Here is a 13,058-nt window from a genome sequence, read left to right on the forward strand (position 1 = left end):
TACCTTAAGAAAAAATTTTCAGAAGTCATAAATTCACAAACAACTCTTCTACCATACTATTATTACTCTGTTTTCAACTGTGGATACAAAGTGTATTTGCAGAACTCCTGTTACATTGTTCCCTGCCTCCTCTACCCCTCATCAACCTTCCCCCCGGGGAGGCTAAGTGCCTACCTTAGTGCTATACTATACTGGTCCATTGCTTCCTGATACTCATTGACAGCTACAAGGAAATCTCCTAGGATCCGATGCAGGACACAGTCACTCTGATTAGCTAGTGCATTCCTCAACAAAGCAATTCCATCTTCATATTTCTGTTCTCTGCCTGAAAAGAAAAAGACCCTTATTTTCCTACTTACACAATGTTTCGAAATATATTCCCATTGCAAGTCATATATGTAAAACCACAACAGGAGTTCCCATTGTGGCTCAGTGGTTAACGAATCTGACTAGGAACCATGAGGTTGCAGGTTCAATCCCTGGCCTCCCTCAGTGTGTTAAGGATCTGGTGTTGTCGTGAGCTGTGGTGTAGGTCGCAGACGCGGCTCGGATCCCATGTTGCTATGGCTCTGGCATAGGCCAGTGGCTACAGCTCCGATTAGCCCCCTAGCCTGGGAACCTCCATATGCCGCAGGAGTGGCTCAAGAAAAGGCAAAAAGACAAAAAAAAAAAAAAAAAAAAAAAAAACCCACCACAACAATAATGAAATTCTGACATCAGATTGTGACAGATCTGAGATCCCTATTTATAGATGTCAAGAGAACAGTAGCGTGGCAGGGAGTGAGAATGAGCACATTTGAATACCTAATCCATTAGGAAATGTGCAGTTTGAGTTCTGATTTTTATTTATTTATTATTTATTTATTTAGTCAGTCTTTTTAGGGCTGTACCCACGGTATATAGAAGTTGCCACGCTAGGGGCTGAATAGAAGCTGTAGCTGCCAGCCTACACCACAGCCACAGCAAAGAGGGATCTGAGCTGCATCTGTGACCTACACACAGACTCACAACAATCCCGGATCCTTAACCCACTGATCAAGGCTGGGGAATGAAGCCAAGGCCTCATGGATATTACGTTCATTACCACTGTGCTATGACAGGAACTCCAGAGTTCTGATTTTTAAAAATTTATCCTTAACAAAGTTCAAAGAAAGAGTCAAAATGTATTTTATTAGCCAAACTAGCCCAAACTCAGTTCATCATAAATCAGGACTTAGAAAACCAAGGCTAAAAGGGAAATTATAAGGGAACCAAAATAGGTCAAAATAGTTCAAACTGGCTATGACCAGTTATATTTGGCCCAAATTAGTTGAGGACAAAGTGAGGTGAACAGGTACTAGCCAAAGTATAGCTGGTTTGAGCCACTCCACAAAAGTCAGTCCCTGCCAATTCAAGGTCTAAGCTAAATATAAACCAATGCACAGGGGCCCAGACCTACTGCAAAAGCAGTACCTGTTTGATCATCTGTAACCAGCTGGGACTAGGGAATCCCAACTGAAATCAGGTTTTACACAATTAATGAGTTACAGGGAAGTAAACAAGATACACTTACTAAGTAGTTCTGCTTTTTTCACCACAGCCTTAATGTAATCCGGTCTTTGGGTCAGGGCTTTATCTAATAAAGTTTTGGCTTTCTCCTGTGTCACTGGGTCTTCAAGACAAACGGTGGCTAAAAGGGTAAGGGTCTGTGCATTTGCTCCTAGAGTTTTGTAAACATTGTTAGCCATTACCATTGCTTCTCGAATACTGTTGGAGGCTAAGTAACATTCGATGAGACCTGAAAAAATATAACAGAAATTTCAACCACATTACCATTCCAAGACACGATTCCACCCTGACAGCCTTTCAAATTGCAAACTTTCATAGTTTCAAACAAAAAGCAGGCCAGGAGAAATCTCTAATGGTGAGATTAGACCAGAGGGTATGCTGATAGAAGAGCTAAGAAGTGCTCTTTCCCAGAGGACTTGATGGATGTGGAAAAAGCCTGCCGTGTAAAGGCACCTTCAGTTAGCGAAGGAAACAAACATGCATAAAATAAACCAAAGCATGTTGGCAGCACAGCTGAAAGAGTAATAAATGTGACACTACTCATTAATTGAAACTGTGTAAGATGAGGTTTCTAGCAAAACCCAAGGTTTTGCTGCCTCCTAACAAGCTGTTAATTTCCAGGTGAGCTCAGTCACTTTTAGCCCTACATTTAAGGGGGAGGGCTCCTTAAGTACCCAGGGAGCAACCTACAGAGAAAGGAAGACTTTTTGTGTTTCACTGGAAACATAAAAGTTATCTCAAAAGGCATTTGCTGAGAGCTTCCTTAAACTAGATGGAAAGGGCTTAATTAGACGGACCAAAATACACCAAGATCGGCAGCTCCTGCCTCTTTCCATAACCAAAGCAAGATGCTCCAAGGGGACACTTCAAGTAGAGGTCAACTCTCAACTCTTCATGCCAAGAAATGAAGAACAGAGGAAATACTTTCTGGGACAAAGTACTCACAGAAAAACAGCTTAAACTCCAAACTCACACAGTGGCAGATTTTTTTTTTCCTGGTCTGTTTTTTTAGGGCCACACCTGCAGCATACGGAGGTTCCTAGGCTAGGGGTCTAATGGGAGCTACAGCTGTGGCCTACGCCACAGCAACGCAGGATCCAAGCCGTGTCTGCGACCTACATCAGAGCTCACAGCAACGCTGGATCCTTAACCCACTGAGCGAGGCCAGAGATCGAACCCACAACCTCATCGGATTAGTTTCCACTGCACCACGATGGGAACTCCTCCCCGGCAGATTTTCTCTGCATATTCCTCCACCCTAGCGGCATTTATAATGTTTGTGCACACTCTATCATACACTACAGTTACTTAACAAGAAATTACCTCTTAAGGGCAACATGTTGGATTCGGAATATGGCTGTTTGCAACTTCTCACTGAATAGCTTTCCTTTCCTGCTAAAGCCACACTGGAAGTTCAAAGGGAAATGTTAAAACCATACTTCGCTAATCCAGAGCTCCCACCAGTAAAGGAAGCTCTGCTGGAGGCTGCAAGAAGCACCAGAGGACATAACCAAGTCTCCCTGATCCAAATCTCCAAACTGTAGCAAGAGTGAAAGCCTCACTGGCCAACGCCGGTACAACTTTAACCATCCTGTGTCCAAGCCCTCACCGTGGTAACAGGAGTTAATTAGCTGCATTCCCAGGCTCTTGTGAAATAAGCAGATAGGAGTTAGCGTGATAAAAGCAGCTGGAAGGTTATGGAAGCTACAGTTTTGGTATTAAGAATTTAATCTGAAACTAAAAGCTTGGTTTGCTGCAGTTTCTTTCTTCCTTTATTTGGCTGCACTCGTGGCATACACAAGTTCCCCGGCCAGGGATCAAACCTGTGCCACAGCAGCAACCTGATCCATAGCAGTGACACCTCTGAATCCTTAATTCACTGCACCACAAGGGAACTCTGCTGTAATTTCTTTAAGAACAAACCCACAAAAGGTCACAGTTCTCTGGTTATCTAAGCCAATTTTTTTTTTACTCCAACTTCCACATTTCTCAAACTTGAACTCATTTTCCTATTAAGAGCAAACCCTTCCTAGATTGCTATATTTTTCAATTCTTATAAAAATACACTTTGGAAGAATTGCATCTTTTGGGATCTATTTTAACGTCTGTGACTGAAGCTGGCACAGCTTTGAACTCCTAGGGTCAGTTGACATGAACTTAAAATAGTATATAACAAAACAAAGTTTGACTCTGATCATGCCCACCCTGAAGGTCCCATTGAATTGACCAGTTCCTACAACCAACACTGTCATATGTATATGAAGTTACCCTCTAAGTTATTTCTTTCTGACCCAAGGTAAGGCAACTATAAAAAAAGAATCTAAAGATATAACCAAACAATCTAGCACAGCGCCAGCACAGAGAGAGGCACATCAATAAGTGGGCCACATTTAAGAAACAAAATAGAACAAAAAAATCCCCATCCCAACTACACCCTCACCAAAAATCAGAAACAAAGAATGAGAAAAATGGTTTCTCAAACTACGGAACAAAAAGTACAGTTAAAGAGTCCTGAATAAATTTATAATGCCTAATGCAATGCCTCCCAAATGGCTCTGCACATTTGTATTACCCCAAACCCAAATATTGTGACAAACAGTAATGGAGTGACCTGGCATGAGGATTTTTAAAAGTTCCCCCCAGACAACAGACTCCAATGTACAGTGAAGTTTGGGAAATGCAGCCTAACAAAAACTTTCCACCTGAGTGCTGTCACCACACTTAGAGATTCCTATTATTTTTTTTTTAATCTATATTTTTTATCTTACCTTCATAACAATCTAAGCGACAAGGTGCAAGACGTATAGCCTCCCGAAAGTGGATTATTGCTTCTTGGACTCTGCCCATATTTCTAAGTGCTGCTCCCTTAAGTAGCAAAGCCTGAACACTATTACTATTCAGCTGAATCGCCTTGGCTCCTAAATAGAGGGCTCGGGAATAGCGCTTGCTATAGAAGCTATGACACCTGGAGGGGGAAAAAAAAAAAAAAGTTATGAGAAGACCATAAAGAAACTTCATCCAAAAGTAAAAGCAAAGGAAAATCAAAGAAAAGGCCTTACTACAAACCACTTACAACTTTAGCCTAAGATATCAGTGAAAAAAACCGAACAACAATAAAAAAATCTACTAAATATTTACTTTTAAGAGAGAAATCTTCTTTGGGGGGAGGAGGGGTGGTCTTTCTTTGTAGGGTTGGACCCACAGCATATGGAAGTTCCCAGGCTAGGGGTCGAATTGGAGCTGTAGCTGACAACTTACACCACAGCCCCAGCAACACCAGATCTTAGCAATGTCTGCAATCTATGCCACAGCTCACAGCAACGCCAGACCCTTAACCCACTGAGTGAGGCCAGGTATCAAACCCACATCCTTATGGATACTAGCCAAGTTTGTTACCGCTGAGCCACAACATGAACTCCAAGAGAGAAATCTTGATATGGAAGGGAAAAATTACAAAAAAGAATCTGTTGCTCTGGGTATGTTATGACGATATGACATCAGAGAATGAGAGACAGATGAGAAATATTCAGAGAATCTGTAAAGCCAGGTCAATTTCAAAGCAGCACAGCTCCTGGTCTGCTCACTGACAGCTTCCCACAAGCAGGTCCAGTGTTGAGCATAATGCATTCTCAGTTAACACCTATCCCATAAAGCAAGGGTATTATCCTCATTTTCCAAATGAGAAAATAGATCCAGAGAGGTAAATAATACAACCCAAGTCACAGACAGACCATGACTTGAAGCCAAGCCTAATTAACCCTTAAACCAGTGCCTTCAGAGTTCCCACCATGGCAAAGTGGGTTAAGAATCAAATTGCAGGGAGTTCCCATCAAGGCTCAGTGGTTAACGAACCCAACTAGTATCCATGAGGATTCAGGTTCGATCCCTGGCCTCGACCAGTGGGTTAGGATCTGGCATTGACATGAGCTGTGGTGTAGGTCGCAGATGTGGCTTGGATCCCAAGCTGCTGTGGCTATAGTGCAGGCCCACAGCCTCAGCTCTGATTTGACCCCTAGCCTGGGAACCTCCAAATGCCACAGGTGCAGCCCTCAAAAGACCAAAAAAAAAAAAAAAAAAAAAAACTGGACTGCAGTGACTCAAGTTGTTATGCAGCTATGGCATAGGTTCCTAGAGCAGGAACTTCCATATGCTATGGGTAGGGCCATAAAAAACAAAAAACAAAAAAAAAGCCCCCAATGCTTTCAACCTATATTCTGTTTAGGAGGGATCACAATTTCCTAAAGAATCTGAAAAAACTGGGGAGAAAAGGGAATGCATAAACATACCCAGAGACCACCCAAGGTTCTGCATGTTGATCAGAAATATTGAAAAGGCGGCAGCCAAGGTTCTCCACATCTTCCAGCCGCCCTTCTCGTGCCAGGAGGTAGCCATATACATCCATTCCTACAGAGAAAGAGGCTCTTGAAACAAAGCAGCAACGCCTTTTGTATGGAAGCAGCAACCATCATCAGAGCCCACACTGAGGCCCTAGCTCCTGCAGGGTCTGAGCCTTCTCCACCATCATAATCTCCTCCCACCAGCACTCCCTGTTTCCTACAGAATGACTATTAAAAAAAGACAAAACATATACAAAAGTGTAAAAAATAAAAAAGCAGCAAAGGAGTAAAAGGACTTACCTCACAATCTGAAAGCCTGTTATTTTCAGGAACTATTTATTTGTCCCTACATCCTGTGGCATGATAATACAACTACCCTAACTCATAACCAGTAAAGGCCCAAAAAAGGCATCAAAGTAAGTTCTCTCTTCTAAGAGGCATAGGCAGTCAGGAGTACACACTTACTATAGTCGTCTCAGAAAAAGCAAGCACGTAGCTTTTTCTGGAAATCTAGTTCCTTTAAAATCATCCTTCCTGCCCTTCCCCCACCTCTCCCTTTATTCTCACTCACATTCTATAAAAAGGGCCCTAAGCTCGCTGTTACCCACCTCTGATCATCATCCTTTACTATTCCTTCAGATTCCCATGTAACCACCTCTTAAACGAAGATTATTGCAACATTCCCTGATGGTCCCTGGACTCAAGTCTGAGCTTCCAACTCCACTTTGTCAACTATGGCCAGATTAGTATTTTTACTTTATTTTTCGTCTTTTTAGGGCCACTCCTGAGGCATATGGAAGTTCCCAGGCTAGTGGTTGAACTGGAGCCGTAGCCACCAGCCTACACCACAGCTCTTGGCAATGTCAGATCCTTAACACAACCGAGCACGGCCAGGGGTCAAACCCGCATCCTCATGGATACTAGTAGGGTTTGTTAACTGCTGAGCCACGACAGGAACTCCCCAGACTAGCATTTCTAAAGCACCATTTTCATCAAGGGCACAGGCAGTTTGGAAAAGAAATGTGAGACTGGGCAGGAGGGGACCTAGGGCAAAAAAATTCATCTTTCTGGATCTGCTTCCTCATCTACATGCTTGTGAAGGTTCCCCTCCCTGCTCTGTCATTTTTGTGGTTTATTGTCACAGTTTTTTTTTTTTTGATGGCCTTTTTTGGGCCTTTACAAGCCAACTTCAGCCTATCTACCCAACCTTATTTCCCACTACTACTTCTGCACACATACCCCCTTTGCTCACTGCCATCCACCCCAGAGCCATCCTCTGGAAGTCCCCATGGCTTATCCTTTTAGCAAATGTTCTTTTAAATCAATGATTTTTAATTTGATGTTCAGATCTAACTACTTCCTTTATTCATTCTACTGTATCCCTTCCTAATATCTGTCCACTTACTCCCTTTTAACTATCTTTAAGGACACAGTAAAGCTAAATTTCCTTAAAAGGATATGATGGTTCTGGGGATGCCATCCAAATTCTCAGTAGGCACATCATAAATTTATAAACCACATGGAGGGGCTCTGATCCCTTCCCCAAGAAAAAAGCCAAATAGTGATCTGTGGCAAGATGACACTTGATTGCAAGCAAAAACAACTGCCCAAAATGAAATTACCCAAGTGTTAGAGACATCTGTCAGGACCCCAAAAAAGGTAAAAAGCTACTCTAATACATTTTACAAAATATTTTTATGAAAAATGGTATCAGAAGATCACACTACATCTTCTCCCTATTTTCTGACTTGCACTTCCACCCTGCCCCAGAATTATTTACCTTTTATCAGATAAGGATCCAACATCTGTGCCTGTTCAAACTTGAGGACAGAGTTTTTGTTGTCTCCAGCTCTGAAGTACAGATCTGCTAAGCTTCCCAGGAGGTCCACGTTATCTCTCAATAAGGACTTTTTCTCTAGTGAACTTTAAGATATTAAACATTGAATGTTAAAATCTATTGTGAGGAGTACCCATCGTAGTGCAGTGGTTAACGAATCCGACTAGGAACCATGAGGTTTCGGGTTCGATCCCTGCCCTTGCTCAGTGGGTCAAGGTTCCAGCGTTGCCGTGAGCTGTGGTGTAGGTTGCAGACACAGCTCGGATCCTGTGTTGCTGTGGCTCTGGCGTAGGCTGGCAGCTACAGCTCCGATTCGACCCCTAGCCTGGGAACCTCCATATGCCGCAGGAGCGGCCCAAGAGATGGCAAAAAGTCAAAAAGACAAAAAAAAAATCCATTATGAATCCTCTTAATTGCTGAATCTGGGTGATGGGCATATGGGTACTATTTTGTGTAAGCATGAAATTTTTCATAGTAAAAAACCTTTTGTTTTTAAAGGGGCTCACCCTCAGCATATGGAAGTTCCCAGACTAGGGGTTAAATCAGAGCTTCAGCTGCCGGCCTTCACCACAGCAACACAGGATCCAAGCCACATCTGCGACCTACACCACAGCTCAGGGCAATGCTGCAACCCCAACCCACTAAGCAAGGTCAGGGATTGAACATGCATCCTCATGGATACTAGTCAGATTTGTTTCCGCTGAGCCACGATGGGAACTCTATGAAAAACTTTTAGTCTTTTTTTTTTTTATTTCTTTGGGCCGCTCCTGCGGCATATGGAGTTTCCCAGGCTAGGGGTCTAATCGGAGCTGTAGCCACCGGCCTACGCCAGAGCCACAGCAACTCGGGATCCAAGCCGCGTCTGCAACCTACACCACAGCTCACGGCAACACTGGATCGTTAACCCACTGAGCAAGGGCAGGGACCGAACCCGCAACCTCATGGTTCCTAGTCGGATTCGTTAACCACTGCGCCACAACGGGAACTCCTGAAAAACTTTTAAAACAAACATGTAACTAGATTTTCTTACTCTGAGCTTGTAACTTAAAATGTCATACAAGACAGGACAGTAAATACGCAGAAAGAAGCAGAAATCTCCTTCATTACCTAGAAAGAACTTTCTGGTTTCAGTTTTTCAGAGGACAACAAACACTATATGGTGTTAAATGTAATATTATTCAAAGTAATAGCTACTTATCACTCAACAAAATGATTCTGCATAACACAAACCCCACTCTCTCGTTCTTGACTTTACCTGACTAGAAAGAAAATCCCAGGCATGAAGCAACCCAGGTGAGACGCTACAAAAAACTATACTTCTGGGACAATCAAAAAGATGATTTTCCAGGTTCAAGTATGACACACTAAGTCTGTTTTGCAAGGCTTACTACTTTTGCAAGTACAGAGTTAACACAGTCCAAGTTTACATTTAGGAGGACTTCAGCAGAGACTACTAATATTACATTCGGGACCATTCAGTACATTAAGAGACTAAAAAACCTAGAGACAACTGGCTGTAAAACCAAAAAATAAGCATCTCATTTTTCTATTTTACTAATTTAGATATATCAGACCTCCATACAAGGAAGGGCCCCAAGTATACTGAATTAATTTTGTGGCTCTCACCAGATGGTATTAATCGCTCTTGAGTTGTCACCAGTGTGTACAAAAGCATAGGCTTTGATCCACACAGAAAGCCAATCCAAGTTAGGCACGGTCTGTATCACGTTCATCGTCATCGATGCTACCTCTGCACCTTTTACAGAAAGGGACAGCAAACCTAATCCAACAGAAAGTAGGAGAAAGAAGGTGAGGCAATAGCATCCTTCTTCTACAATGCAAGAAGCAATATGCTACCCTTTCCCCATTCTAAACAAGATACATATGGCAGAACTACAGTATATCTTGATCAGTGAAAAGAATACACAGCAACAGTAATCTACTGACTCTTTCTCTGGAGGTGAGGCATGGGCAACTTTTAAAAAATAAAGTTATTCTAATTTCAGTCAAGACTAAGAGTAGAGACTCCATGCAAATAGGCAGAAAATGACTGTACCTAGAATGGCATCAAGGGCTAATGGGCACTGCCTCAGTACTTCCTTATAGCTGGTGACTGAAGGGCGCTCCTGACCAGCCTTCTTGTACAGGTTTGCCAGCATCATGTTTATCTGTAATAAAAACAAGAGAGTAAGGTAAGTATATATTTAAATACAAAATCACACCATCAGTAAGTCCTGACTTTTATTATTAGCTATTTTACTTTTTAACTGGAAAATCTACCCAGAGCCCTGTGGAAATAAAGTCAACCTCATTCTTCAATCAAAGAGGAAATTACTATCTTTGCTTTCCTATGTCCATTTCTAAGAGGAAAGTCAAATTCCTCTCACTTACCCAACCAAAAGGTCCAGTAATATCTGGACCAAACATGCTGCCTCTGGAAATAGAAGTAACATTAATTTGGGAAATATTACAGAATTCTAATTACCTCGATTCTTTCTTGATCTTAAGACAAGATGAGCTACCCTAAAAAGTGCTCATTTACATATTTTATTATTTTTAAAGTTTACATATTCTAAATACAATTACTATCAGCCATAAGAAAGCGAGGAATTTTTTTTTGTTGTTTTGGCTTTTTGCCTTTTCTAGGGCCGCTCCTGCAGCATATGGAGGTTCCCAGGCTAGGGGTCTAATTGGAGCTGTAGCCGCCGGCCTACACCACAGCCACAGCAATGCTGGATCCGAGCTACATCTGCAACCTACACCACAGCTCATGGCAACGGATCCTCAACCCACTGAGCAAGGCCAGGGACCGAACCCGAAACCTCACGGTTCCTAGTCAGATTCATTAATCACTGCACCACAATGGGAACTCCAGAAAGCAAGGAATTCTTTACACGGCTAGTTAAAAAAGATCAAATGAATTTTCCCTAAAAAAGGAAAGGACAGACACTTGGCTTCTCTCCGACAATTAATTTGGCAGCTAGACTCTGGCCTTTCTAATGCTTAAAGCAATCTAACGCATCAAAGTGATGCTACAAAAATCAAACTCTTAACTGACCTCTAGAGGTGACAATGATCCAGAGATTAGCTACACTATTTAAATCCAGTGAACACATTTTTAGCACAAATTAAACAGGTAACTCAATAAAGCTCTAGTGAAATAACCCTTCCTAAAAGTACAACATGGAAAATTTGAGAAAACCTAAGAGTTCCAAAGAATGTAGACGTTATAGGGAAGGGATAAATGATCTTAATAATAGAAGAGAAAAACACAATATTCCAATTTAAAATAATAGATCTTAAATGCAGGAGTTCCCGTCGTGGTGCAGTGGTTAACGAATCCGACTAGGAACCATGAGGTTGCGGGTTCGGTCCCTGCCCTTGCTCAGTGGGTTAACGATCCGGTGTTGCCGTAAGCTGTGGTGTAGGTTGCAGACGTGGCTCGGATCCCGCGTTGATGTGGCTCTGGCATAGGCTGGTGGCTACGGCTCCAATTGGACCCCTAGCGTGGGAATCTCCATATGCCGCGGGAGCAGCCCAAGAAATAGCAAAAAGACAAAAAAATAGTAATAATTAAATGCAACACAACATCTGCCAGATCATTAACCTATGGAAGCAATCAATATTTAGGCACAAAAAAAGCCAATCCCCAATCTTTTCAATTATCTGTAGCTTGTTATGCCAGATATATTTATTCAAAAAAAAAAAAAAAAAAAAGACTCCAAAGAGGAGGAACATCTGTTCCAATTATGAACTGAAGTATATATAACAATCTAGTATGGCATTAATCCATAGTGATTGGAACAATAAAATAATGAAAATACTAGAAATAAAACTGTTATTTATTTGGCCTCAGATTTTCCATTTTTAAGAAAAGGTACTTAAAGGAAAACTCCAGTATTGGTATCAATATCTAAAAAGAACAAAATAATTAAAGATCCTTTCTTGACAGCTTGTTATTAATGATGACTGAGAGATCATCTGTCTCAACAAATATTAAAATGCCCTTTAAACTATCTGACACTTGGAAAGAGTTGAGTTTACCAGAATTACCTAGTAAGAAAGTCAATTCTTTTTCAAACAGATCCTTACTTGGAAACATCATCATAAAGCTGCATTCCACCAGTTTTAACCACAAGCAGTCATGATTTTCTAAAAACTGAGTGAGAAATTATTTGTTGATATGTTCCTGTTAAAATATTTTCCAAAATATAATAATCTCAGACTGGAATTTTCCTTTAAAATGTGAAGGAATGTGTGGTGGTGTTTACCATACATTAACAGACATTCATTTAGATGTATTTTGACTCACTTCCTTGTCTTTTACACAGACTGAGAAGCCAGTTAACTCCCTAACGAACAAGAAAGAAAAACTGTAAATATTATAGGTTTATGTTTGAGGTACATATCTTCTTTGCTCCTGGCTACAACAGGTCTGTAGAATGAAGGATATGTACTCCTAACAAATGTGGACTCCTCTGGTCCCTCCTAAAACGATGGCTATAAGTACCAAAGCACTGAATACCACAAAGCTCTGCCTCTTTGCCATTACTCATGTTCAAAAATCTCTCCACACTCCTTCAAGTCATCAAGGAAGAAATTATGGTGCATTTCCAATAAAATAAGGAATAGGGACCATTCAAAATTTTTAATCAAAATGGTATCTTCCAAAAGAAGTCACTCTTCATACAAACAAAAATATTATTCCTGGGGTAAGACTTTCATACCAGAACATAATTTAGTATGTAGTGCCCAATTTATTATGAAACAGGTTACTCTATAACATACGTACTAACGTTTTAGTAACAGCCACCAATATCAAATATACTAAGGAAATAGCTTAACTTTTAAAATTCAGGAAATAGGAGTGCCCCGTCTTGGTGTAGCAGAAACTAATCTGACTAGGAACCATGAGGTTGCAGGTTCAATCCCTGGCCTCACTCAGTGGGTTAAGGATCTGGTGTTGCCGTGAGCTGTGGTGTAGGTCACAGACGCGGCTCAGATCCCACGTTGTTGTGGCTGTGGCGCAGGCCAGCAACGACAGGTCCGATTAGACCCTTAGCCTGGGAACCTCCATATGCCACAAATGTGGCCCTAAAAAAACAAAAGACAAAAAATAAAATAAAAAATAAAATTCAGAAAATAAATTCTCAACGTGAGGAGACGCTTAAACATGTTCTCATCAAATTTGATGGGTTACCTTTATTTTTAAAAAATTTTGGCTATGCCCTCACCAAGTCCTTAACCACTAGGCCACAAAAGAACTCTTGATTGTTTACTTTCAAAATTCACCAACATCTGGGTGAAAAAACACTAGCTAAAGACATGAGGTCCTT

At 41.4% G+C, this 13,058-nt stretch overlaps 1 protein-coding gene across 5 annotated transcripts in view; it reads right to left on the bottom strand.

The window, feature by feature from the left end:
* The window catches only part of ANAPC7 (anaphase promoting complex subunit 7), a 45,022-nt gene that overhangs the window by 21,468 nt on the left and 10,496 nt on the right, over positions 1–13,058 (bottom strand). For all 5 annotated transcript variants that reach the window (XM_021072834.1, XM_013982860.2, XM_013982861.2 and 2 more), the window contains 7 exons: positions 9,779–9,890; positions 9,349–9,502; positions 7,666–7,808; positions 5,835–5,952; positions 4,317–4,513; positions 1,553–1,777; positions 175–325 (listed from right to left, as the gene is read on the bottom strand). In XM_021072834.1, coding sequence (XP_020928493.1) covers positions 175–325; positions 1,553–1,777; positions 4,317–4,513; positions 5,835–5,952; positions 7,666–7,808; positions 9,349–9,502; positions 9,779–9,890 — 1,100 coding nt within the window. The remainder of the gene's footprint in view (positions 1–174; positions 326–1,552; positions 1,778–4,316; positions 4,514–5,834; positions 5,953–7,665; positions 7,809–9,348; positions 9,503–9,778; positions 9,891–13,058) is intronic.

The sequence above is a fragment of the Sus scrofa genome, chromosome 14 (assembly GCF_000003025.6).
Source record: "Sus scrofa isolate TJ Tabasco breed Duroc chromosome 14, Sscrofa11.1, whole genome shotgun sequence".
NCBI classification, from domain to species: Eukaryota; Metazoa; Chordata; class Mammalia; order Artiodactyla; family Suidae; genus Sus; species Sus scrofa.